Here is a 27,528-nt window from a genome sequence, read left to right as displayed (position 1 = left end):
AAGGTACAGGAGTATGTACAGGGAGACTCGAGCTGGAGCCACACCCAGCTCAGACTGCTGTGATCAGGGCATATGCAGACTCCACACCATCTGGCAAGACGAAACATTGTGCACTGAAGCACAGCAGTAGGCGAAATTGACGAAACCACAAATATGCCTTGCAGTCTCACCGGCTGCAACATGAAATTGCAATATGAGCCATAAGTTTAATGTGCAGTCTAAATACCCAATTGGTGAGTTTTAGTAATTCAATTACGGCTTTTGATTTCTCATGCAAATAATGTCTACCTCATCGAGTAATCCATCTCAAGAACTAAATTTGTGCTGTCTGCACAGGTGACATTCAAACTTCTTTCCTGTCTTCGCAGTAACACCCAGTATGTTTATTCCAATGCCTGCAATGCCCGAAGTTGTTGCGGAAGGGACTGTTGTTGAAAGGAAAAAGAAGGATAGTGACAACATGAAGTAGTTAAAGTGCATAATATTCTTCAATGGCAGCTTGAAATGCAGAAATACTAATAACGATGATGGAGGTGGGCAGGTGGTTGTTCTTCACACATACTATGCGAGTTCTTTTGGAATAGTGCTACAGAAGCTGGAAGTTAGCACTGGCAATCTTTTGTTCCTTTCCTGTCCCCCTTATTGTGCTGTCTAAGTAAATACCCGTAGGTCCTGCATGTACAACACACTGCTGCTTTTGCAGCATGGGATCAGATTTATAGAAAATGTGTTGTGTACACATTAGTAGAGCACTTTAGATAAATACCAGTTCTTGAACAGAAACGTTCATTGGTTGCATCAGATATTTTTGTAGATTTCCACTTCTTGTTTTTTTGCACATCATTCATTGGTGAAGACTTTAAAGTTTCAAAAATTTTTGCTCAACAACTTTTAAAGAAATGCCATTTTTTATTTGCATCCAGAACAGCATTTTCCCATGACAAGTATTTCAAGTATATGGACAAAGCTTGCAAACTGCTGGCACTAGTAAGCACGGGATTTTCGCCAATGTACCATCATAAAACTAACTGCATGTTCATTGCAAAACATCTAGAGTGTGCAACTTTCTAAACAAAAACAATTTCATGATGCAGTCAGTGAGGACTCCATGATTCTGTGAGCAGGATGCCACCCTCCTTCATGCCATCCAAGAAAGCTTGCAGCTGCACCACACAAAAAAAAGGAAGCAAAATGGTTATACTCACAGCAACTTCACCTTTGAATAGCAATGACAGTGCAAAGTTTGTAATTAAGCATAATTAATATGTCACATATTAGCAATGGCAAAATTGGCAGAAACATTTCTTGCCATCAGAAGCATCCTGCTTGCATTTCTTTTGTACAGACCTAACCACGTCTTTTGTTTACCACGGTCTAAACAAATATAATAAAGGTATGTGTGTGAGATGTGCAACTCTGTTACAATGTGGCACGGCTGTATGCCAAGGTGTAAAGTCTGGCTTCACTGGAGGGCCGCCCTCATAGAGCAGCGACCAGCATAGCATACGCACACTCACACATGCTAATATATATATATATATATATATATTATCATCGTCAGCCTGTTGTATGTCCATTGAAGGGCGAAGGCCTCTCCTTGCGATCTCCAATTATCCCTGTCCTGCGCCAACTGATTCTAACTAGCACCCGCGAATTTCCCAATTTCTTCGCTCCACCTAGTCTTCTGTCGTCCTTGATTGCATTTTCCTTCTCATGGTACCTATTCTGTAACCTTAATGGTCCAATGGTTATCTAACCGGCGCATTACATGACCTGCCCAGCTCCATTTTTTTCCTCTTGATGTCAATTAGAATATCACCTATACCTGTTTGCTCTGATCCAAACCGCTCTCTTTCTGTCTCTTACCATTATGCCTAGCAATCTTTGTTCCAACGCTCTTTATATCCACCGCTCTTATATATATATATATATATATATATATATATATAAAGGAGATAAAAGAGAACTGAGGGGCCCGATTCTCTATTAATCATATCATAAGCCAACAAATAAAGACACTAAGGACAACGTAGGACAGATTACTTGTACTTACTAATTAAAGAAATGATAAATGCAAATTGAAGTGGATGAAAAAATTTGGCAGCCATATCACTCTCGAAGGTGGATGACCAGTGAAACTGTACAGATGATATTGTCATGATTCACAAGCAGCAGGAACTGATAAAAAAGGGCAGGACACTTTATTTGCAGGCCAACTGAAAAAATGATCGCGCAGGAACCTCCATCTCTTTCCCAATGCGCGACATCTTCGTCTTCCTCTACGTGCCTCATACTGGATGTGGCATTTGCCTCCCTCCAGAGAGGGCATCATCCCGATGTTCACCTAGCAGCAAGAGGATGTGCCAGAAGAGGTGTGGGAACTTCATTCCGAACAACAGGGCTTCATGCGCACAATGTGCACAACTTCTGGTGGACGCTGCCTCGCCCTGGAGGAAGCAGGAGTGTCAAGGATAACCTCATAGTTCAGGTCGCTGAGGTGCCATAAAACCAACCTTGTACGGACCAAAGTACCACATGAGTAGCTTTTCTGAAAGCCCTCACCGATGGATGGGACTCCAAACCCACACTTTGTTGCCTGGCTGATATGTGATGTAGCGGCGCGTGAGGTGGCTGAGTTTTTTTGCCTCGGACATATCGAGGTCTGCACGATGACAGAGACGAGCCATGTCCTCAGCGAACATGGCAACAGTTTCATTCGACTTTTGAATCTATGATTCGAGAAGACGCGCGTGGTCTCGCCTTTCGGTGCTCCTGAACGTATGGAGGAACTGGCGGCAGAACTCATCGCAGCTTGGCCAGATTCCCTTGCGATTTGCGAACCACGTGCAAGCTCCGTTTTCGAGAGAAATACACATAGGATAGCTTCTGTCCAGCATGCCACCCATTATACTTGGCTACGCGCTCGTATTCCTCGAGCCAGTCTTCTGCATCCTCGTAGGTATTGCCGTGGAAGCTCACGGGAGATCGAGAAGTCAAAAGAGTCACCTGTGCAGGGCAGGGGTCTGCCATGGCTTGGGCACTCGTGGTAACAGGCAGACTTCCTGGTATGGAACCAAATTCCGGGCTTAGGCCTAGTAGGCGACGGCTGGCGCGATGAACGGATGTTTCGACACGCCGAAACTGTTCTGGGCTTGATGTGGGGCTGCTGACAGGCATCCCAAACAGTTACCCAGTGCCTCTACCAGTGTCAAGATTCACAAGCAGCAGGAACCGATAAAAGAACAGCAGGACAGTTTAACTGCAGGCCAACTGAAAAAATTATCGCGCAGGGACCTCTTCTCTTCTGCAATGCGCGAGGTCTTCGTCTTCCTCTACATGCCGCGTACTGGATGTGGCAATATAGTTGTTACGCTCTACCGGCCAAAGGCCGGCAGCTACGCGATGAAATCCAGGCCGATTCGCAGAGAAAAATGACGACGCTTTATTTCCAGCTTGGAAATATATATAGAAAAGAGAGAAAGAAGGAAAAAGGGACCATCGACGCATGCGCGGAGAGGCGCACGTGGCTCCGAATAGGTTATCTGCAGCATTCCTTTCCCCTAGTAGCCGTACCGCTCCACTGGCTTTCTGGTTCTTGTGGACCGACGTAGGTCAGAAACAGGCCCTTCGGGAAGGTCTTGAGCCTCGCATTTGGGTGCCCCAAAGGTCGTCGGAGGTGATTTCTCGGGACTTGATATTTCTATGCTTCCGTCTGTGTCTGATGAACGTTTCCGGATCTGGTCGACATGGCGTAGAACGACACTGTCCACGGTAGCCACAGTGACTAAACGGGCACCACTCGTCGATTTTAGTTTGCCTGGTGTCCATTTTTCTCCTATGCCGTAATTGCGCACATAGACGGCATCTCCAGGGGCGAAGTACCAACTGGCGGAATCAGCCGCTGGATTCTTGGGCTCTACCTGACTCCTGGGAGGAAGACACATATCTAGTCTTGTACGCAAACGGTACCCAAGAAGAACTTCAGACGGTGAAAACCCTGAAGCCTGTTGCGAATTTCTGTAGTTACAAAGAATTCTAGCCAAAGCAGTTTCCAACTCCACACCAGGCATTCTCTTCAAGCCCTCCTTGACAGTTCTCACGGCCCGTTCGGCGAGACCATTGCTTTGAGGGTGAAAAGGCGGGGTACGAATATGCTCTATTCCATTTTTCTGCACAAATACAGCAAACTCTGAAACCAGTAAAGGGCGTACCGTTATCCGTAACTATGGTGCGGGGCAACCCAAACCTGCTAAACAAGGTTCGCATGCAATCGGCAGTTGCATTAGCGGTTGCTCGAGATACTGGAATGGCTTCTATCCAATGGCTGTGTGCGTCGACGATTACCAACAACATCTTGTTTGCAATGGGCCCTGCGTAGTCGGTATGCAGCCGTGACCACCTCTCTCACGAAATCGGCCAGCTAACGGGGTTCCGTGCAGGTGGCATGGGCAGAGCCTGCACGCAGCTTCGACAGTCTGAGACCATTCTACAAATGTTTCGATCTAGACCTGGCCACCAAAATCTAGCCCTCGCCCTTGTCTTCATGGTAGACACCCCCTGATGAGACTCGTGCAGCATCTTCAACAGTTTCTCACGCGCCTCACTTAGTATCACCACACGATAGCCCCAGTACAACAGTCCCTCCTCTACAGACAACTCGTGTCGCCTTTTCCAGAATTCCGCCATTTCTCTGCTGTCATCTTCTACGACGGAGGGCCACCCTTCAGTCACGTACCTGCATATCGTTTGCAAAAAACCATCAGCTGCTGCGAGTGCTTGAATCTCTTGGTGGGAAACCGCTGGCTGGTCCCACTCGTCTATGATAAGCACCATTTCCGACAGATCTTCGGTTTCTGCTAGCGGCTCCTGCAGCGATTGAGGCAAACGGCTTACAGCGTCAGAAATTAGCATCTGTTTGCCAGGTTTACAGATCAGCTTGTACTGATATGCCCCGGGCAAAAGCGCCCAGCCCTGAATTCGGGCAGCAGCCATGACAGAAGTTTGACGATCCTGTCTGAGAAGGCCCAACAAGGGGCGGTGGTCTGTTACAAGTGTGAACTCCCATCCCAACAGGTAATCGCGGAACCGTGTCACGCCAAATACCAGGGCTAGAGCCTCGCGCTCAATTTGGGAGTACAGCAGAACCCCGCTGTTACGTTCCTCACTGCTACGTTTTCCCGGCTGCTACGTTGTTTTCATCCGGTCCCGGCATCGCTTCCATTGGATCCAATGTATAAGGAACCCCGCTGTTATGTAGTAGCTGTGAAAAACATTGACGCATGATGCGTCGCAACCTGAACAGTGAGTGCACTTGTAGATACCGGCACCGATTACTCTATTCTTAGTGGAAAACTGGCGAGCGTTCTGAAAAAAATTACGTTGCCCTGGAACGGGGCACCAGTTCGTACGGCAGGTGGCCATGTCGTCACACCGCTTGGCCTATGCACGACCAGAGTAGAGATTTGCGGTGCTGCTTTTCTCGCCAGTTGTCTGGTACTACGCGAGTGTTCCCGCGATTCAATCCTTGGGATGGACTTTCTCCGGGAATATAGCGCCATTATTGACCTCCGCAAGCACTGCATCACTTTCTCGACACAAAGGGCAACACAGACCGACGCCATTGAACACAGATCCGCACTTCGCGTTTCGGACGAGAGCATCACAATACTGCTGCGTGCGAGTGTTATGGTTCCGGTCAAGTCCGATGAACTACAAGACGGTGAAGCCATTGTCGAAGGCAACATTTCTATGTTGCTGGCACAAGGTATTTGTGTAGCGCGAAGCCTTGTGGAACTTCTTGAAAGCCAGACAACGGTCCTTGTTACCAACTTCACCTTTGAGCATCGGCACATTTTTCGTGGCACTGCCGTCGCCTATGCCGAACCATCAACGGACATCGCCGAGTGCTTTGCTTCTGAGGTGGACACAGACGACGGTTCGCTCAGAGACATCGATGTAAACTCCGAGCTTACGGACGACCAAAAGAGCGCACTGCAGGGAACTCTTGAACGAATTCAGCGCGTGCTTCGCTCGGGCTACTAAGGTGGGCCAAACACCAATCACGAAGCACCGAATAACTACATCCGCCGACGTACGTCCCATCAAACAACAGCCTTATCGTGTCTCACCGAAAGAATGTGAGGCAATTCAAGCCCAAGTCAAGGAGATGCTAGATTATGGTGTCATTCAGCCTTCGCACAGTTCGTGGTCCTCCCCGGTCGTTCTAGTCAAGAAAAAAGACGGAACGCTTCGTTTCTGTGTTGATTATCGATGCCTCAACGATGTTACTAAGAAGGACGTGTACCCACTACCACGGATCGATGACTCTTTAGACAGGTTGCGGCGAGCTAAGTATTTTTCGTCTCACGATCTAAAGAGCGGTTACTGGCAAATTGAGGTCGATGAACGAGACCGCGAAAAAACTGCTTTTGTCACTCCAGATGGCCTTTACGAATTCAGAGTACTTCCTTTCGGTCTCTGTTCGGCACCAGCAACTTTCCAGTGAATGATGGACACCGTTCTCGCTGGTGTGAAGTGTCAAAGCTGCCTCGTCTACCTTGACGATGTGGTTGTTTTTTCGGCGACATTAGACGACCACCTGAAACGACTGCGGCAAGTTCTCGAAGCCATCCGATCGGCTAACCTCACCCTTAAGCCTCAGAAGTGTCATTTCGGCTACAAGGAGCTGATGTTTCTCAGACACGTGGTCAGCGCGGATGGCGTTAGCCAAGATCCCGCGAAAACTGCCGCTGTAGCCTCGTTTCCAACACCGACCGACAAGAAAGGTGTCCGACGCTTCCTGGGCCATTGCGCATACTACCGGCGTTTCATCGAAAATTTTTTGAAGATGGCGGAGCCGCTGACTCGCCTCACGAGGGACGATGTATCATTCGTCTGGTCCACACAACAAGAGACTGCTTTCACCGAGCTTCGACAGCGTCTGGTGTCAGCATCAGTTTTGGCCCACTTTGACGAGGAGGCGGACACGGAAGTTCATACAGACGCCAGTAACGTAGGTCTTGGTGCGGCCCTTGTACAACGGCAGGAAGGTATTGAAAGAGTGATCGCCTACGCAAGTCGCACACTATCGCGTGCAGAGACTAACTACACCACCACGGAGAAAGAGTGTCTTGCCGTCGTATGGGCGCTGGCCACATTTCGACCTTACCTTTACGGCCGCCCATTCAAAGTTGTAACTGATCACCACTCGTTATGCTGGCTTGCAAATCTCCGGGACCCTTCTGGACGATTGGCACGGTGGAGTCTATGTTTCAGGAGTACGACGTGACCATCGTGTACAAGTCGGGCCGCATACACGAAGATGCTGACGCACTCGCGCGCCCCTATGGACACTACCGACCACGACATTGAGGATGACGGCGCTTTCCTTGGGGCCGTAAGCGTTACTGATTTGTCCACACGGCAGCGCGCAGACGATGCACTACGGCCTATACTCGAACATATGGAAGGACGAAACCCAACCATACCCCGGCATATCGCTCAAGGATTGTCGTCTTTTTGTTTACAACATGGCGTCTTATACAAAAGAACTCCGGTTCCACCAACAAGACCTACCTTTTGGTCGTTCCAGCAGACCTCCGTGCCGAAGTTTTGTTCGCCTGTCATGACGAGCCTCCGTCTGGCCATTTGGGTTTTACGCGAACACTTGATAGAGAGCGCAAATCGTACTACTGGCCAAGACATGCTGAGTGTGTTAAGCGGTACGTCCAAGCCTGCCGTGAATGCCAGCGCCGGAAGTCGGCAGCTGTGAAGCCTGCGGCATTGCTGAATCCGATTGATCCACCTGGCAAACCTTTCGACCAGGTCGGCATGGATCTTCTGGGCCCATTTCCATTGTCATCTTCTGGAAACAGGTGGATAATCGTCGCCACGGACTATTTAACGCGATATGCTGAGACAAAGGCGCCGCCCCGAGGCACAGCTTCCGAGGTTGCCCAGTTTTTCATACAGAGCATCGTCCTACGGCGTGGCGCCCCTTCGCACGTCATCACAGACCGAGGCAAAGCCTTTACTGCACAGCTCATCGAAGACGTTCTTAAACTTAGCTGCACGACCCATCGAAGGACAACTGCCTATCATCCGCAGACAAACGGCTTGACCGAATGACTGCACAAAACGATGACTGACATGCTGTCTATGTACGTAGACGTACAGGACAAGACGTGGGACGAGATACTCCCTTACGTAACGTTTGCCTATAATACTGCTACGCAAGAAACAACACGCTTCACGCTGTTTTACCTCGTTTACGGCCGTGAAGTGCAGACTATGTTAGAAGCAATGCTGCCGTGCGACAACATCGATCATTTCGACCTCGCCCAAGATGCCGACCTTTTCGTGCAACACGCGGAAGAAGCCTGTCAGCTTGCCTGAGTGCACATAAAGCAACAACAGAGCATCGATGCGTACGGTTACAATCTCCGCCATCGACATGTCGAGTTCCAACCTGGTGATCAAGTTTCGGTCTGGACTCCCGTGCGCCGCAAAGGACTATCCGAGAAGCTTTTGAGTCGCTACTTCGGACCTTACAGAGTGTTGCAGCGAATTAGTGACGTGAACTACGAAGTCCTTCCTGACGAAAGTCAGCCTCCCCGACGTCGACAACCGCAATCTGAGATTGTGCACGTTGTGTGGTTGAAACCGTACTATAGCCCCTAATATTCGACGTTTTCAGCCGCTTCGGTTAGTTTTGTGGTTGCTCGTCCATCAGTGCCTTGTGACTATATCGCACACCGCAGTGATTGTGACTACTATTGCCTATGTGTTCGTCCTAGACCATCTCGGCGCTCTCAGGTCAAGCCTATGCATGCTTTCCTTCTTTTTTTCTTTTCTTTTTGATGAGGGGGTAATGCCACATGGTGTGGCGCAACAGGAGACTGAAGAAGTGGAGAACGAGGTTCGTCTCAGCATCGCACGTCGCCGCTTGCTTTTTGGTAAAGTGCAACCGCCTGTATCTTGATTCAGCTTGTATACTCCAGCAGGGTATACGCGACAATATAAACAAGGGGCATCGCTTCACTCAAATGACACGCATATATAACTATTTCTAGAATATGTGGTGACCATAAGCCAAAACAAGGCTCAGCCAGATTAGTAGCCATAGCTGATAAACTGAATACAAACAATATGACTGACATAGCAGTGCTGGATGACAACGCTCAGTTGCTGCAGGTGAAGCGGTTAGTTGATTTGTGCTTTGCATTGCGAGTAAAGCATACTAATCAGCGGAAGAGTCTCGATTATCAAATAGACGCAGGTGCCACTCGAGGCGTCGAAAATACATGTGCACATGGGTGCCTGATTGTTTACAGTATGGCCAACTAGCAAAGCTACGGCAGCCAGATACGACTGAAGTAGGGAGTAAAAAGATTTTGTGGCCTCCGGCTGTTCAGCTTTTCTTGAGTTAAATGACAGATGGTTTATATCATGGAAAATTAATTACCTTTTCATTTTACAAGAATACTTCTGAAATTAGGTGCGCTCAATGTCATATTTTGCCTTCTTTCTGGAGAAAGTATACATTCGCTTCGAGTGTGAAGCCGAATGAGTTTCTCGAACTCATTTGATCACGGAAGTCATTCAATTCTAATGGCATTAAATATCGCTGTGTAGCAGCCAAATAATATCATTCTATGCTAATGCCATCCAATTGAAATGACATGAAAACAACCGGTAAGACAGGAGCATTACTCTCATCACATTACTACCTGACCTACCTGACCACCGCCTGCTGTTCTCAACTGCATGTCCTTTCCCTTAGCACACATTCTGACCATGTGCGCTATGCATCACATGACTTTCAATGTATCCAATCTGACAGATGGCCTTCAGCCATTGAGTGCACTTCAAGTTGTAAACCATTGTTAAGAGACCCGTCAGTTTGTCCCATAAAGACAGCGCTCTGCTGGAGACCAAACCTGACCACCATGATACAAAGCATATCCCCTTTTGTCTCTCCAATCTTGACTAGACATCATCAGCTCTATTCAGAGCAACTTCTGGATAGTTTATTTCTGCTAGCGTTGTTTTAAGATCATTTAGGTGGTGGATATAATTGTGGTCTTTGCTACAGATTCTTCTTATTCGTTTCGTTTCTCTGATAAAAATTCCTTGCTTGTAGTGTCGTAGGTGATGACTGTTGTAGTCTAAATATTGCTGCCTATCTGTAGGCTTCCGGTAAAGGGTCACTCTCAATTTTCAGTTTTCTATGTAGACCGTCGTCTCAAGGAAGTTGATCTGACTAGGAGTGTGGTGAGCTGTAAATTTAATACTCGGGTGAAAGCGATTGAAATGGCTAATTAAGTCGGTTAATGCCCTTGTGCCATGTCCCCCTTGTGGTGTTGACCGAAGGTGGAAATCAGACTCCAGCCGTCCCGAAGTAAAAGCCGTTTATTTAACATATACAACAAATATATATAATGAAGAACAGAAGCGCCCCCTGGGGAATAAAGAACTGAAATGAATAACGAAACTGAATATAACATACTCCCTCCCTTATTTTAGTGGTTAGTTGTTAGTAAGTATTAGTAAGGAAAACCCCAAAGCATGCACACTGTACTTATTTACACATATTTACAACCTATGTACACAATGTCAGACCACCAACTAATTGGTCTGATAGTCTTGGAGCCAGGCCGGTGGCCGACGCTCTCGGGTCGGCCGCGTTGGACGTCACACTGGCGACGGGCTTGTTGACTGCTGCTGCTGCGGTATGCCAGGAGACAGCGCCTGCGTCCTGGGAGAAGGAGGCTGTAGCACGGCAGGCTGCAGCACATCGGGAGACAGCGGCTGCGGCGTGGCAGGCTGCAGCGCCTCAGGAAGCTGCGACGCGGCGGGCTGCAGTGCATCAGAAGACCGCGGCTGCGGCGTGGCAGGTGGGCCTGGTTCCCAGGTGCCCCTCTCCACAACCCTGGAAAGCTTGGAGGCATTCCACGTACGGCCGTCTCCAAGTCGGGAAGAGGCTGGTCCCCTCCTCTTGATCACCTCAGTGGGTGAAGAAAAGGCGCAGTCTCCCTTGAACCGAACGGACGGTTTTTGACATGGACAAAATTGCCTACGGCTATCTTCGCCTTCTTGGCAGCTCTCCTTTTGTCCGTGTAGTGCTTGCTGTTTTGCTGCTGACGCCGAACCCTTTGACGAAGTCGCGCCAACTCCTTGGCTGGAGCTTCCGCAAATGCTGGTGCCGAGAAACCCACGATATCCAGCCTGGTTCGGGGCATTCTACCATGCAGCAGAACTGCTGGGGCGACCCCGGTGGTGGCGTGCGGAGTACAGCGGTAAATGGCAAGGTATTCTGTGACAGCTTGCCGGAGTGGTCGTCTTTCGAGGAGTGAGACTTGAATGAAGTTTTTCAATGTGCGATTGAAACGTTCTATTTGCCCATTGGCTTGGGGGTAGTATACTGAAGAATGTGAAAGACTGATGCCACTGTGTTGCAGGAAAGTTATGAACTCACGCGAAGTGAACTGAGGTCCATTGTCACAAACGATCTCTTCCGGGTAGCCTTCACGGGCAAAAACACTTCTTAAAAAGTCTTTCACGGTGCTCGTGGACACTTCGCTGCAAATATACACCTCTGGCCATTTAGAATGGTAGTCAACAAGCGTTACAGCAAATCTGCTGTTGTAAGCTGCATGCTCCAAAGGACCAACAATGTCTAGGCCAAGCTTTTGCCACGGTCGCTCACGCCATTCAACAGGTTGCAACGGTGCTGGTGATGTTTTGGTGGACTTATCTGCCTCGAGGCAGATCCATTCGTGGCCACCAGAATCGCTCACGCATTCGCGCCTTCGTGCGCGTGATACCCGGATGTGTCTCGTGCGCGATGCCGATGATCTGAGCCGTGAGGGAGGACGGAACAACGAGGCGCTCTCCACGCGGTAGCAGGTTATCGACAACAGAAAGTTCTTCCCGAATGGCGTAGAATGGTTTCGCCTCTTCTGGTATGGACTTCTTTGGCGGCCAGGAACTCGGCACGAATGACTTGACGATGTCCAGGCAACTGTCGTCGAGGGCGGCCTGCCTGAACTTCTTTGTCACGCAGGCTGGCTCAATGAACGAGACAATTTCTTCCTCCTTAGCAATCTCTGCCTCCGAGGTAGGTGCTGGTAGCCGAGAAAGTGCATCTGCTACAGTGTTTGTGGACCCCTTGCGGTATTCAACAGTGAAATTGTAGCAAAGCAGTCGTGCACTCCAGCGTGCGATTCGAAGTGGGCGTCTTCCATGTCCTTGTGCCGACAGCAAGGACACCAGTGCCTGGTGGTCTGTTCGAATTGTGAAATGGTGACCTCACAGGTACGTGTGCCATCGCTCACACGCCCAAATGCACGCAAGAGCTTCCTGTTCACGGACTGAATATTTTCTCTCTGCAGGCAACAGTGTACGAGATGCAAATGCGACTGTGCGGAGCTCGTGGCCACTTTGTTGCTGCAGGACTACTCCCAGCCCACAGTCGAACGCGTCGGTCGACAAAATGACTGGCAATGACGGATCGAACATCTGAAGGACTGTACTTGACGAAAGCATTTCCTTGACCCTCCGGAAACTGCTGTCTGCTTCGGCAGACCAGATGAATGGCTCATTTTTGCGAAGTAAGACTCTCATAGGCTCAACCACTTGTGCCAAGCGTGGAACAAACTTGGAGTAGTATTCTACGAGGCCTAAAAACGAACGAAGGGTGGCCACATCAGTTGGCACTGGTGTGTTAACTATGGAGTCTACTTTCTCTGGAAGTGGCGAGATACCACGTGCAGTGACCTTGTGCCCTAGAAAGGCAAGTTCTGGAACGTCGAAAAGGCATTTGTTGTTAAGTTTCAGACCTGCATTCTTGATCTTTTGCAGCACGGTCTTCAAGTTTGAAAGGTGTTCTTCTGCGGTCTTGCCAAAAATGATGACATCATCAATGTAGAACAACACGCCAGGGCAGCGGTCAAGGATTTTCACCATCATCTTCTGAAATGCCGCTGGGGCAGAAACCAACCCAAAGCAAACTCTTTTAAAACGGAAAAGGCCATCATGAGTGATGAAAGCTGTCAGATCCCTGCTGTCAGGGTGCAAGGGAACCTGATGGTAGGCGGAAGCCAAGTCAAGTTTGGAGAAGTGTGTAGCGCCTACCAAAGCGTGAAGCAGCTCCTCTGTATGGGGCAATGGGAAACTGTCTGGAACAATAGCTTAGTTCGGCTCTCAAAGGTCTACGCATATCCTGATGCTACCATCTTTCTTGTTAACAACAACAGTGGGGGACACCCATTCAGAAGCATCGATCCGCTCGATGATGTCAAGGCTCAGCAACCTCTGAAGCTCATTTGATACTGGTGACCGGAGAGAATATGGCAGACGGCGAAGCTTCGAAGTTACAGGCGGCACGCCTTGCCGTGTTTTGATGCGATGTGTGAACCCCTTAGCAAGACCCAACTCTGGACTCAAAAGTGAACTGAACTCATGTGCTAAGGCTGGCGGAAGAGCTTTTTTACGGGGCTGCGTGCTTGACGATGTGGAAATAGAACAGGATAGCGGGTCAACAACAGTCGGCTGCGGAGCAACGGACATGTATAAGCACTTGAGAGCAGAACCCTCAATGCGAAGATCCAAGGCTTTAATGCCGTCAAGACCGATCAGACAAGTTCCTCGGTGAACAACATAAAAACGTAGCGACGCTGTGCGGCCTTTAAATCGAACGTCTGCCTGGAAACAACCTAGCACTGGAATCGGCCGTTGAGAGTAGTCAAACAGACTAACATGCGGAACAGGCAGGAGCGGAACGCTCTGAAAATATCGACTGAATTCTTGCTCCAACAGGATTGAAAGAGACGACCCTGAATCAACAAGGAACGTCAAAGTGACATTCGCGACTTGCAATTGGATATGAATTCCGCTACGCACGGAACGTTGCACAGTCAAAACTTCCTCAGCACTGCTGGATGACAAAACATCTTCATGAAATTCAATTTCACGGACTCGGCCTTGCATTTGGGTTAGCTTGCGGTTGCATACCCTTTGAAAGTGGCCCTTGTGGCCGCAAAACGAACAAGTCTTGCTATGCGCTGGGCACTGTGGCGCTGACGCGATGTGGTCCCGCGAACCGCATCGGAAACAATGTGGCGAGCCGGAGCGGCTACTCTGTTCTCGGTTCCGCGGAGGGGGCGGTTCCGCTGCGGCGCGTGTGAGCCGCCCGCGCTCCTCGTTAAATTCTGCTCTACGGTGGCTGCCGGTCGTGAATTCTTTTCGAAGAATGCGACGATGGTTTTTGACGCTGCCGCAATGAAATTGCTTCGACCGAAGCAGAAAGCTCCTTTAGCTCTTCAGCCGCCTGCTCAAACTGAAGTGCAATTCGAACAGAATTCTCGAATGAAAGTGTGGAACCCTCGAGCAGTAACCGCTCACGTACGCGAGTGGAAGCTATGCCGGCAACGAATTGGTCCCGCAAAGCATCATCTTGCGAGGCAAACGAACAACAAAGTCAACGCGGCAACAAAGTCATGAACGGACTCGCCTGTGTGTTGGCTGCGGCGGTGAAAGCGATGATGCTCGATGATAATGTTGCGCGACGTCGAAAACTGGTGCCGTAATGCGGCGAGTGCTGAGTCGTATTCGTCAGGAGGGGCCACGACAGACTTGTCATCGGCGCGTGCTGCGGCACTTGGCACGGCCGGTGCTGCGGCGCTCGTCCCTGCATGTAGCGTCTGATAAATACGCTGGCCCTCCGCCCCCAAACAATGCAAAAGAATAGCCTTGCGTTGCTCCGGCTTGAATGCGGCGGCTCCGGATGCCAGCAAGTACATGCTGAACATCTGCTCCCACTGCTCCCATGGCAATGAGGGACGACCGGGCGTCGGAAGGAAAAACGGTGGAGGAGCAAGCCCGGCGAAGCTCATGGCGGGCGGATACGGACGGCGCAGCGGGGCTGGGGGTACGTTCACGACATCCTCATCGCCAATGTGGTGTTGACCGAAGGTGGAAGTCAGACTCCAGCCGTCCCGAAGTAAAAGCCGTTTATTTAACATATACAACGAATATATATAATCAAGAACAGAAGCGCCCCCTGGGGAATAAAGAACTGAACTGAATGAATAACGAAACTGAATATAACACCCCTATTATAGATATGTTGTCAATGTAACGAAGATAGGTGTGGGTTTTAAAAGGTAGGATTTCAACAGGTCTGCTTCAAGCTGTCCCATGAAAATGTTTGCATACGTGGGAGCGAATGGTGTTCCCATGCTAGTGTCGAAAGTTTGCAGCTAGTGAATAGAATCTAATTCGAAATAGTTGAGCATGAGAACTAACCTAAGAGGGACAGGAAAACTTCAGGAGCATGCGCTTCAGGATTGATTGCGAGGAATTTCGAAACTGCTTCAATTTCTTCACTCGTGGGTATGTTATTGTAAAGGGCAGGTACATCCAAAATGACCACAATAGCGCAGTTGGAAATGATTTGTTTGGCGTTGGTGCCGTCGATAAATCGAAGGAAGTATAGCGTGTCTTGAACAAAAGATGGGAGGGTGCTGGGGAGGTTTGATAGGTGGTGATTTTAGAATTTAGATAGTGACTCAGTAGGTGCGTTGTTATTAGACACAATAGGCCGACCTAGGATTTCTGCTGTAAATATTTCTTCGACCGAAACATTGTGTATTTTAGGAAGAGGATAAAAACCACCTGCTTTTTTGTTCTTGGGCATCATGAAGCAATATTCAGAGTGTGTGCTTAGTTCCCTGGAGAGGAGCTCCGGCATTGTGTTTTTCACAGTATTGCTGCGATCTGAAGTTGGGTCTTTGTGTATTTTAGGAAGAGGATAAAAACCACCTCCTTTTTTGTTCTTGGGCACCATGAAGCGATATTCAGAGTGTGTGATTAGTTCTCTGGACAGGAGCTCCAGTATTGTGTTTTTCACAGTATTGCTGCAATCTGAAGTTGGGTTAGAGTCGAGTTTTCAGTAATGGGTGTGGTTGCTCAGTTGTGTGGAGGCCTCATTCTTGTACTTCTTTATAGGCCAGATTACGATATGCACAGCACTTCTTTATTCTGAATTCGACATCCTCGTCGCTAGCACACCTTCGCTCGTTGCTGCACCCACCTACCTTACGCCCTCTCCCCTTTAGAAGAACCCAACCTATATATACTGTGGCGAGGAAAGCATATGTCGCCTTGAAGAAGACAAGTCCACTTGTCGAAACGTTGGCTCCTGCTTTCACCTTGTTCTCGTTTTGCTGATCGTCTTGAATTTCCATCTCCCGCCTTCCTCGTGTTTAACCAAGCACCAGGGGTGTCAGCCAGCGCCACTTCCGTTCGTCGCGGTGGATGCGAAGGATCCGTGCAACCGCTAATGTCACAGGATGCACGATCTTGGGAGCAACTTGTCATAGCTTGTCATTTCCCATTGTTGGTAACATACACTGGCCTGCTCGGTTCCTCATTGTCACCGGCATGTCATATCCTCATTTGTGCGTAACACATTTCCACGCGTCTGTGAGAAATCTTGGAAGCTCTGGCAATGCTTGCGACACCGTTTGAGTGGTCACAGCTGAGACAAGAACGGCACCGCGAGCAGCGCTGCTGCGGCGGCGTGAGAGCGCCGAATGCGGGGCAAAATTGAACTAGCGGGTGGCACGCCTCTCCCATCTCTTGTTCGCACCGCCTTGATTGCCTCTTGCAGTGCGCATGTATGGGCATGTTTCGTACCGCACGGTGTATGCCTACGTGTGTGTGCGTGCACGTTTTATTTGAAAGACGATGTACATGCTTCTATTTGCCTTTAAGAAGATCGGTACGCTTGTCGATTATTTTCGTGGCTGCAATGCGGCGAAAGGGCAGCATCTGCTTAGCCATGTAAGTGACACTGAGCGGGTAATTGGAAACAACATCCTATGTGCTGCCGGAATAATCGTCGGCATATACAATGCGTGTTGGCTAAATTCATTTTTGAAGTTTGTCACAACATGTTTGCTACAAATCCGTGTTGTCTCCAATGGCGACAATGGACTTCCATCGACACTGTGTGGAAATAAACAAAATGTATCACCGCATAGCACAAGTACGACATGCGCACACAACTTTTAGCTAGTACGTCCCCTACAATATAGAATAGAGGCAGCAATGTAAATAGCTTGGCCATTTTTTAACAGTGCTCAAGAGACGGAAGTTGAAAGTATTAGTAACCATTTCTGCTTCAGCAATGCCGGTGCGACCAAGACGCGGGCGTGTATCATCCTGTAACTCGACCGATCGGTGCAGTGGTGATGCAGGAATGAACTCCGGTCATGTTCAATGCATCGTGCACATAATTTTTCGGCAAGCGTGAACTTCGGCCACTGCTAGCGCATGCAACGGAAGTGGTTTCCCTTCTTGGGCTGCGCACACACAAAGGAAACACGCGAAAGAAGACAGAACAAGCGCTGGTTGAACAAGTGAAAGTCTTTATATGAATAAAAAGATTATATACCGAGTAATCATGAAATTCATGTGGGTTACATATAAAAACTGTCATACACTGACGAGTGATCAATGAACGAGCTCGCTTCGTTTGCAAGTTGTTTACTTCATTCGGCGCACCACAGTAATCCATGTCTGTCGTCTGCTTTTTTCGTACCATTTTCTTGTGAATCGGCGGAATTTCACTGGTGGCATCAACCCTTTCGTGTTTACATTGCTGTCGTGACAGTTAACAACACAATAATAATTTCCAGTGATTCGAAGAGGTACCGTCACCAACAAGACATGTTTCGCACACAGCGCGACCTGAACGCGGGCGCGACCGTGAACGGGAGCGGTGGGAACCTACACCTGTTGGAGGTGAAATCGTTCCGCCAGGAGAGAAACGAGCGCTGACCTCACTAATATACTGTGGCAAGGAAAGCATATGTCGCCTTGAAGAAAACAAGTCCACTTGTCAGAATGTTGACTCTTGCTTTCACCTTCTCGTTTTGCTCATCCATTTTCCATCTCCCTCCTACCCCTTGCTTTCATTGTATACAGGAAAGGAAGATACATAATGACCCTGCTTACAATTTCAGAGATTAAACCTATCAGATATTAACTTCGAGTGTACCAACCTGTCAAATGCTTTACAGAAGTCTAGTAGAATTACACCAATTCGGCAGCGTTTATCAAGTGCCTTGGCAAATTCATGAACTGTAGTTATATTTGAGTTGTAGTCGAGTATCCACGCCAATTTCCATGTTAGCACACTAGCTAATACATCTTCTTGCTCTAGAAAGTTGTTGATGTACTTCATTACTATATGCTTAAACAATGAATTTCACAAGATTTTGCATGGCTTAGCACTGGAAGCATTGACGTCTATGGGTGATACTGCAACATGGGCAGTGCCAAGAAAGCAGTTGCTAGTAGTGCCATATCGCGTCATTGCAAGCTCGCCTATCGCATCAGGAAGTGCGCATGCACCTACTGATTCGTACAGAATAAAAGCAGCCATGCTATCTTCAATAAACCATTCCATTGCTTGCTCTTACTGTGTCTGTTGCTGTTACCCACGTACATCAGTGGCGACGAGGGTGGGATTTCATGTGAGCATGGTCAGCGACTGACAGGATCGAATGATGGCATCTCGCCCACCGGTTTTCGCCGAGACGGTGAGCAGCTGGAGCACGTACAGGATACGGCTGGAAGCTTATTTTGAGGGGAATGGAATTACCGACATGGCCAAACACCGAGCTCTGCTGGTGTCTTCATTGAGCGATAATGTTGTGCGCATGTTGCAAGGACGCCTTCCAACCATGTCGATTAACAGCCAGACTTACGATGAAGTCGTTGAATACCTCGAGGAACATTACAATCCTCAAGTTAATGAAATAGCGGCGAGTTTCTCATTCTTCATGCGCAAACAAAGGGACGAAGAGAGCGTTCGGGAATATATTGCCAACCTTCGGAGACTGGCGGAAAGTTGCAACTTCGGCAACTCGTTGCACCGCATGCTGCGAGACCGCATAGTATGCGGAATCAGGGACGACGACGCACGATGCTGTCTATTAACGCGGAAGAAGCTAACTTTTGAAGAAGCGGCAGAATTTGCCATAGCTTCAGAGAAGGCGCTAGGCGACGCTCGTGACATGCGAGAAGCAGACCCAGTGACTACGGGAACCAGCATCAATGTTGTACATTCGCAGCGAGGACGACAACCCTGGACGAAGTGGAACACTGCAAAGAACAACCATTCATGTGAGCGTTGCGGCAGCCCCAACGCAACACACATGTGCCGTCATCGAAACACCAAGTGCCACCATTGCGGCAGGAAAGGTCATCTGGCGAAGGTTTGCAGCAGTGGCTGCCCTCGAGAACGTGGTGCCTTTGCCGTCGAGGAAATAGAAGGTGAGAGCGAAGAATAAATGTTGCTTGCCCTTGTGGCTCACAGCTCCGCCGACAGAGCTGTGTTTAAGCCTCTCGAGGAAGAGTTGACATGGCAGGGCCGGAAATGGCGAATGATTCTAGACACGGGTTCTCCGGTTAGCGTCATACCGAAGAACATATTTAAGAAACATCGCAAATGGTGGCCGGCACTGGAAAAAACGTCGCTCCGCTTAACATGCTTCCTTCGGCCATTGCCAGTTGTCGGCGAGATAACCATGAGGGTTCAGTCTGGATCAACTGTTGTGACCAGCACGCTAATCATGGTGGCATGTAACGGACCACTGCTCTGCGGCCGAAACACGACAGAGGCCTTCCGTAAGGCAGGTGTGTCCTTCTGGGATACTAGAACCACCTCAAGTGTAAATGTTCTTCGTGATAACAAGATGACGCCTCTGCTCGATGAATTTTCGGATCTTTTCGAGAACAAGCTTGGCTGTTGCAAGGGCCCCTGTGCAATTACACCTCAAAGAAGGAGCTCGCCCACCTTTCTGTAAGGCACGTACAGTGCCTTATGCCATGCGCTCCAATGTTTCGGCCGAGATCGACCGTCTTGTGCAAGACGGAGTGCTTTCGCCGATAAGCATTTCAGATTGGGCAACACTGGTGGTTCCGGTAGCAGAAAAGAACGGCGATATACGATTGTGCAGCGACTTCAACTTAACAGTCAACTCGGCGTCTCACTTGGAACAGTATCCCCTGCCCAAAGTTGCAGACATATTTGCGGCGCTTTCGGGAGGCGAAGTCTTCAGCACTCTGGACCTACGCAACACGTACAATCAGCTGCCGCTGGACGACGAAGCTAGAAAGACAGCGGTACTCAACACACACTGGGGCCTTTACTGCTACAATCGCCTAGCATTTGGAATTGCTTCAGCCCCCGCCTTGTTCCAGCGACACATGGAATCGATTTTGCAAGGTTTGCCGAATGTTCAAGTGTACCTCGACGACATCATTGTGGCGGAAAAAGAAAACGACACATCGGTACTGCGGCAGGTGTTTCAGCGGCTTCGTGAACACAATCTGAAGTTGAACAAAGCCAAGTGCCGGTTTAGGGAAGCACAAGTGTCGTTTCTGGGGCACCGCATCGATGCCAAAGGTCTTCAACCTCTGCAAGATAACCTTGAGGCGGTACTGGCCGCGCCGAAGCCAACATCGGTAAGCCAGCTGAAATCGTTCTTGGGCTTGGTTACTTATGCTAAATTCTTGCCCAACTTGTCAACGACGCTGGCTCCCTTATATCGCTTGCTGGCAAAGGGGGTGTTGTGGCAATGGGGGCCGTCCCAAGACAGCGCATTTAGAGAAGCAAAGAGTGCCTTAGGCAAGGGTAAATTTCTGGTCCACTATGACCCACGAAAACCCCTTCGACTGGAATGCGATGCCTCATCAGTCGGCTTGGGCGCAGTGCTGTCCCACCGTATCAACGGCGAAGATTATCCGATAGCTTTTCACTCTAGAACCTTGACGCCGGCGGAGCGAAATTATTCGCAACTGGAAAACGCAGCGCTCACCCTAGTTTTCGGTGTGACAAGGTTCAGAGACTATCTTTTCGGCAATAAATTTTGTCTGATAATGGATCACAAGCAGTTGACAGGGCTGTTCCATCCCGAGAAACCAATTCCGCAGATGGCGGCAACCAGGATACAGCGTTGGGCGCTCCTTTTATCAGCGTATCAGTATGACATAGAATTCCGGAAAGGACCACTACACACAAATGCCGATGCTTTGAGCCATTTGCCGCTGCGGGAGCAAGGGCACCCTGGTGAAGATGATCCCGTCGAATATGTGCTACATGTGCAAGCTTTGACAGATTTTTCTCTTAGCGCAGAGCAGTTGGCAGACAGCACAAGCGAGGACATGCTCCTTCGACAGGTGAAGACGTGGATCCTTTGTGGTTGGCCAAACCAGCTGGGACCGGAGCAACAGTGCCTTCAGCCGTACTTCACCCGCAGACACGAACTCACTGTGAGTAAAGGACTAATATACTAGGGTCATCGCGTAGTTTTGCCCGAGACCGTGCGGGCACTTATTCTGAGAGAACTTCACAACACCCACCCAGGCATGACTGCAATGAAGCGCCTGGCCCGTATGATGTTTTGGTACCCCGGATTGGACCACGACATAGACAAGCTGGTACAAAGCTGCCAGCAATGCATGCAATGTTGGCCCATGCCAGCGGTACAGGTCCTTTCAAGCAGGCCGAAAACCAACAAACGTTGGTCTCGCCTGCATATCGACTATGCAGGGCCAGTGGAAGGTCACATGATCTTGGTGGTGGTAGATGCGGAAACGAAATGGATAGAGGCAGTACCTCTTAAAACAGCAAGTGCAGAAACTACAGTCGAAGTACTGCGAGAGATCTTCGCGCGTTTTGGTCTGCCCCATACAGTCGTATCGTACAATGGGCCACAATTTAGTAGTTCAGTGACTGAAAGATTTTTCAAAGATAACCATGTGTGTCACGTTACTTCCGCTCCATACTATCCGCAGTCAAATGGATTGGCGGAGCGTGCAGTGCGCACCATTAAGGAAAGTATCAAGAAAAATAAGGATGGAAGTCTGCTCAGTCGTATTTCCAAGTTCTTGCTATGCTACAGGGCAACACCGACTCGAGAGGGCAAGTCGCCCGCGGACATGTTGCGGGGTTTTCAACCCAGGACCCCCCAAGTGCACATTTTCCAGAGGAAGAGGTGGCATGGGTCCCACGGTGAGCAGACCACCTGCACCGTTGCCACAAGTCTTTTCACCGGGAGCGCCTGTTTGGTTGCGGCAGTACAATCACGCTTGCCAGAGATGGTTACCCGGCACGGTGACATCAACAAGAGGTAGGCGTATGGTCACAGTGGACACCACAGGAGGGGTGCAGCGCCGTCATGTAGACCAAGTGCAGTCACGACTTGAAGCGGATGAAGTAAAGCAGAATTCTACGCAACTCGACCTGGAGACAACCAAGTCACAGAGAGTAATCAACCCTCTGCAGTGGAATACGCTGAACCATCATCAGACGGATCACTTGGTACATCCCAGGCTTCCAGCAAAGCAACCTCAAGTGTACCGGCGGGCTTAGGACTTCCTAGGCGTTCTACGTGCACAAGGAGACCACCCGACAGGCTAGGCTTCTAAGCGGGAGGAAGTGCCATATCGCGTCATTGCAAGCCCGCCTATCGTATCACGAAGTGCGCATGCACCTACTGATTCGTAGAGAATAAAAGCACCCACGCTATCTTCAATAAACCATTCCATTGCTTGCACCTACTGCATCTGTTGTTACTCGCGCTACAGCAAGTAGACCTGCCGATGTATTTGGTTTGAGTCATGCAAAAACGATCGTATTTGCAAAAGTGATTGACCAAAAATATTTCTCCAGAGTGCCTGCCTCCCGTGAAATGCATTCTGAATTGTAAGTGAGCAAACATTTGTTTCGCTATATTCGATATTGTGTTGGTGATGATGATTTGTATTTTTTTCTGGCACAAGAACCAAGAAATATTGTGTTTGACTATGTACTTCGTGTTTTGCTATAGCCGTAGGTTCATCTATTCAAATAAAGCGAGAACGGCGAAATTTTGCAGGTAGCTAGTTATCTACAGCAGAAGCCCATTAATTCACAACTCTTTAATTTGAAATTTCAGATAATTTGAAGTATCCGCCGTGGTCCATTCAGCAATGTATTGAAAGCAATATGTAACACATCCCGCTAATTCAAATTGAAATCCACACTGCTACCAATAATTCGAACTCCGCACCATCGTGGACGGGGAGAGTGCTAGTACGCGGGAGCATGCTGGCGTCGCCGTGCAGCTTTGCTCTTTCCATCTGCGGCCCTCTGTTTAGGCCTAACTGGAGAGAGACATGTTTGCACCTGGCCAGGCATGGCAAATGCCTCTGTTGCAGGTCGCTTCTCCCCCATGAGGTTCCGTACAATGCTCAAGGGCGATAAAATTGACACCATGTGCCATACGCTGTATGTGCAAGCGAAAGCATGCGAGGGTGAACCAGCGTACGTGGCTCAATCTTGCATGCGTAAGCGGGGAATGGATGGATGGATGTTATGAGCGTCTCCTCTGGAATGGGGCGGTGGGTTGCGCAACCAAGGAAGGCGGGGCGAATGCGCACCCTCTCGTGTCGCGGGCGAGGCACAGGGGTGAGGCGGAGGCATGAAGGGAGGGAGGAGGGGACGTTCTTCTCCGGTGGCTGCAGCTTACGGCGCGGCTATGCAAGTGCCGTATATTTAAAGCGACCTGTGACGTGGCCAAAGTGCACGCCCATGTGGGCCTCATCTTCAAAGAGTGCGCGTAGTGGCAGTAGCTTCGTATGCGATGTGCTCTCTACGTTTCGTTCTTGTTGAAGCGAGAGCTGTACGAAGATCAGTTCTCTCGCTGCTACTGCCACTATTCCTCACTCCAGCATTTTTCAGCGAGCTTCCGTGGTCATCGAGTGAGATGTGTTCATGTTTACTCGTGAGCGCGTGACACCGTACTTGTTAATTTAGTTAGTAAGCGAATGTTTACAAGCTTATATGGCTGATAGAACTACTACCCTTACTTTGTATAGCTGTCTACTAATTTGCTATCGCAATCGATGCTTCGCTTTTGGGGGAACTGCGAGATTTTTTTTTTCTCCGCGCCAGTCACCACGACGAACGCTCAGATGAAGCAAAAGCCATCTTGATGTCGTTCACGTCGACCGCATTGGCCGTGTCCGGTTACATTGGCTGCGCCAGTGCTTAGAAATGTAGACGTTGTTGTTCACGACAACATGACGTAGTGTGCGTGCGCGCACGCTCACGCCAAGTCGGACTATATATACACACCTTAACCAAGCAATTTCTTTTCTCCGACTTTCATTAGTTCGAATTTTGTATAGTTCGAGTTTTTGTAGCATCCCTGCGGAATTCGAATTAAAGAGCTTTTACTGCATCGTTGTGGGTGGTTCTGCAGTGTTAAGAGATGGACCTACATGTTTGTGTAAAGTAAGCGATTGTGCATATGGCGTGAGCAAGTGTGTGTGTTGACAATGGCAATGGCAGGACCACTCTGGCAAAGAACTGTGACGTGTTCTACTATTGTTACCTGAGGCAATAACGAAGGTTATACAGGGCAAGCTGGAGTGTCTCCCTTTTTATGAGCAACTATCGTGATGTGCGATGTGACACATGCAAAGGACAGTGGTAAGGTTGGTAAAGATGTACTGATTGTATTTTTCAGATTATAAGTCACACCTCTACTCTTCACGAGTTTAGAAGAAAAAGCAGCATATAAGTTTCATCGATATAATGAAATGATGCATCCATGCAAATGTATCATGAAATGGCAAACTTACCCATTTTAGGGCACTAAATTTTTGCAAACAAAATTTTTATGAGCTGCAAATCCTATGAGAAAAGAATCAAGCAACAATTTCTCTTATGCTCAGTAAACCAATATTTACTGCACTTCCCTCGAAGCGATTTAAGGTCTCATTCTTCAGTGTAGTTAGTATCCAAAACTTGAGCCATTTCGGCTGGCAGCATTACTAGTAACTATTGGCAGCTTATGAATAACTCCTACGTGAAGTTGTAGGCACTTTACTGGCACTGCCTCTGTGGCACGGCGTGCTCTGGACAAACAAGCGAACAATCCCAATACGCCCGAAATAGCATGGACAAGCTCTTACAAAAGGCAAAATGGCGACCAAAAGCCAGAAGCACTGAGAGTTCTCACTCAAACAAGTTGTTATGATGATGATAGCAAAGTGCCACTTTCAAGACGAAACTTTTTTTGCCTCTTCCTTCGAGTTTCCCACTACTGCTGCTGCTGCTGTGGGCTGCTGCTGTCGTGCACACTGCATTGGGGGGTGGTTCAGGGCGTGCATATATATGACAGGCGCGAGTAAGAGAGAAAAGATGACGGGAGAAACTTGTTTTCACCTCACCACGTCGAATTTGCACAATGCCCTCTGGAGCTCCCTGGCTGTCACCACATTAGCCGCTTGACAGCTGTAGTTATCTGTGACTCCCCTGAGAAGCATTGCAGAAACTGCAGCGCTTCCCTTTCTACTAACGTGTGAGGCCAGAAGGGGCACAGATAGAACTGTAGAGAGAAGGAGAGAGAGGAGAAGAGGCAGTTCCCATACAAGAGAAGGGGGAGGTGACGTGGGAAGGCAAGGAAACCCCACTACTATACAACAGCAGTTGTGGAGAAACAGGATAAGCTGGCGTTCAAGGTACAATACAGTATGTTGCTGATATTTCTGAAAAATAAATGCCATGCAAATATGTCAAGCAGGCAACTTAAGCAGGGCGTGCAGAAGCAGAGCCGCATTAATTAAAGTGCACTGCAGGGTCCAGGAGACACTACAGAAGCGATCGACCGTCAAATAAGCACTTCTGTGCCCACCACTTTAGCTTTGCAGCTATGGCACTGTTAAAGGTCGTAGATTTGATCCCAATCATAGCAGCCGCATTTTGATGGCGGCAAAATAGAAAATGCACATGCACTTAGATTTTTGGGACGCATTAAAGAACGTCACAGTGTCAAAATTAATCCCGAGTCTGCCACTACGGCTTGCCTCATAATTCGAGTTTGGTTTTGGCAACGTACAGCCCCATAATCCAATTCAAGTTGAATAATTCTGCCACAATGTGATGTGCCATGTGAGGAAATGACAATGCTTGGCCGTCTCAGAGGTTATAAAGTATGGCGTACAATACCTCAAGCGAACACCGCTCCCTGTGTGTTCTGTATACTACGCGAACAAACATCAGTGGTGCACGCAAGGTAACGTTTAACATCAACCCACCACTCCCGTGTTAGCCTAAACGTTGAAGAAATTAAGCTTTAGCCGTCAATATCACTAATTATTGTCAATCAAAGCATCTAGCACGGAAAGCTTCGCTTACATCGATTCCCACAGTGTGCGGGATCTGCACAATTTTTGTAAGAGGTATATCTCAGGCACCACAACGTAACAGTAACAACTTGTGGTGCCCTTTAGCTATTTATTGGATCAGTTCTGTATTTTAACTATATTCAAAGGGAAATCTAAACTATAACAGCAAACTATAGCATGACATCCAATCACAAATGCACATACTTATATCACAGAGGCCACGGTGGCAGCCTTCACTGCTGCCACCTTACTGCTGTCGTTGCGCTACCTACACAGCGAGCTTATGCACTGGAAAATGCAGCATACGTTGAGCTGCATGTTAAAGGCGATCAAAATTAAACCGGAGCAGCCTACTACAACGCCGCTCATTATTAGTCTACATCGCAGTTACGGGATGTTAAACCCTGTGATTTTGTGCTCGGGCCCTCCAACTTCATAACTTACGAACGCAACAAGTGTTTTCACCAATGCATTTTTTAATGTTTGTACAGTCTCACATTTAGAACATTGATTGAAAAACTTCACTGAGCTGCAGCAGTAATGCGCAGCAGCAATGAGCGCAGCAGCGATGCTGCTGCACTCCCCCAGAGTGCAATGTTGGAGTCCTCAGTCCAAAGCCCCAGCAGTCCTGGCTGTCTGCTGCACTCTACTAATCAATTGTTGCTGATTAGTACTAATTAGAGTATACTGTTGGGCAAGATGGTGCACAGCTTTAACAAAAGATTTGTGGCGCAAAGTAAGTGACAAGAAACACAAGAGAGACAGTGTCCTGTCCCGCTTGTGCTTCCTGTCACTTACTTTGTGCCACTAATCTTTAGTAATTGTAATTATTTATAGATTAATTAATTAACTAAATAATGAATGTGTACTAATAGTTGCTACTAAGCAGCAGCTGTAGCGATCAGCAGACCAACCAGCTCATTAATTAAACTATTAGAAATAATTGTTACTACTAATAAGTCACTGAATGGTCAGTAGGCCAATCAGTTAGATTTAAGTAATGAATACTTAATTAATTAGCACTAATAGTTCTAAATTATCAGCAGTGGTAACACTCAGCATGCCGATCGGTGCACTTCTTTTAAAATGGTAGGAATAAATCAAAGGCACCTTCACTGTCCGCACTTCATTTCAGGATGAAAAGAAAACTAGTATTTTCCTTCATCAGAGCATCGCATTCACAAGTGCAAAGTTCAAACATACATGAGCTGTGCTCGCTTGCGAGCTGACTTGCATAATCAAGGAACGCTCTAGCTGCAAGAACCCCGCATATAAATG

General features: G+C 48.5%; 1 protein-coding gene and 1 pseudogene across 1 annotated transcript in view; both read right to left on the bottom strand.

The window, feature by feature from the left end:
- Positions 1-889: 889 nt before the first annotated feature.
- The window catches only part of mRpL18 (mitochondrial ribosomal protein L18), a 49,222-nt gene continuing 22,583 nt past the window's right edge, over positions 890-27,528 (bottom strand). The window contains exon 3 of the mRNA XM_050183670.3: positions 890-1,163. Coding sequence (XP_050039627.2) covers positions 1,095-1,163 — 69 coding nt within the window. The 3' untranslated portion in view covers positions 890-1,094. The remainder of the gene's footprint in view (positions 1,164-27,528) is intronic.
- On the bottom strand, positions 13,326-15,466 carry LOC140216671 (uncharacterized; annotated as a pseudogene).

The sequence above is a fragment of the Dermacentor andersoni genome, chromosome 3, assembly GCF_023375885.2.
Source record: "Dermacentor andersoni chromosome 3, qqDerAnde1_hic_scaffold, whole genome shotgun sequence".
Lineage (NCBI taxonomy): Eukaryota > Metazoa > Arthropoda > Arachnida > Ixodida > Ixodidae > Dermacentor > Dermacentor andersoni.
Note: the sequence above shows the minus strand (reverse complement) of the source record. Positions and strands in the feature narration are given on the sequence as shown.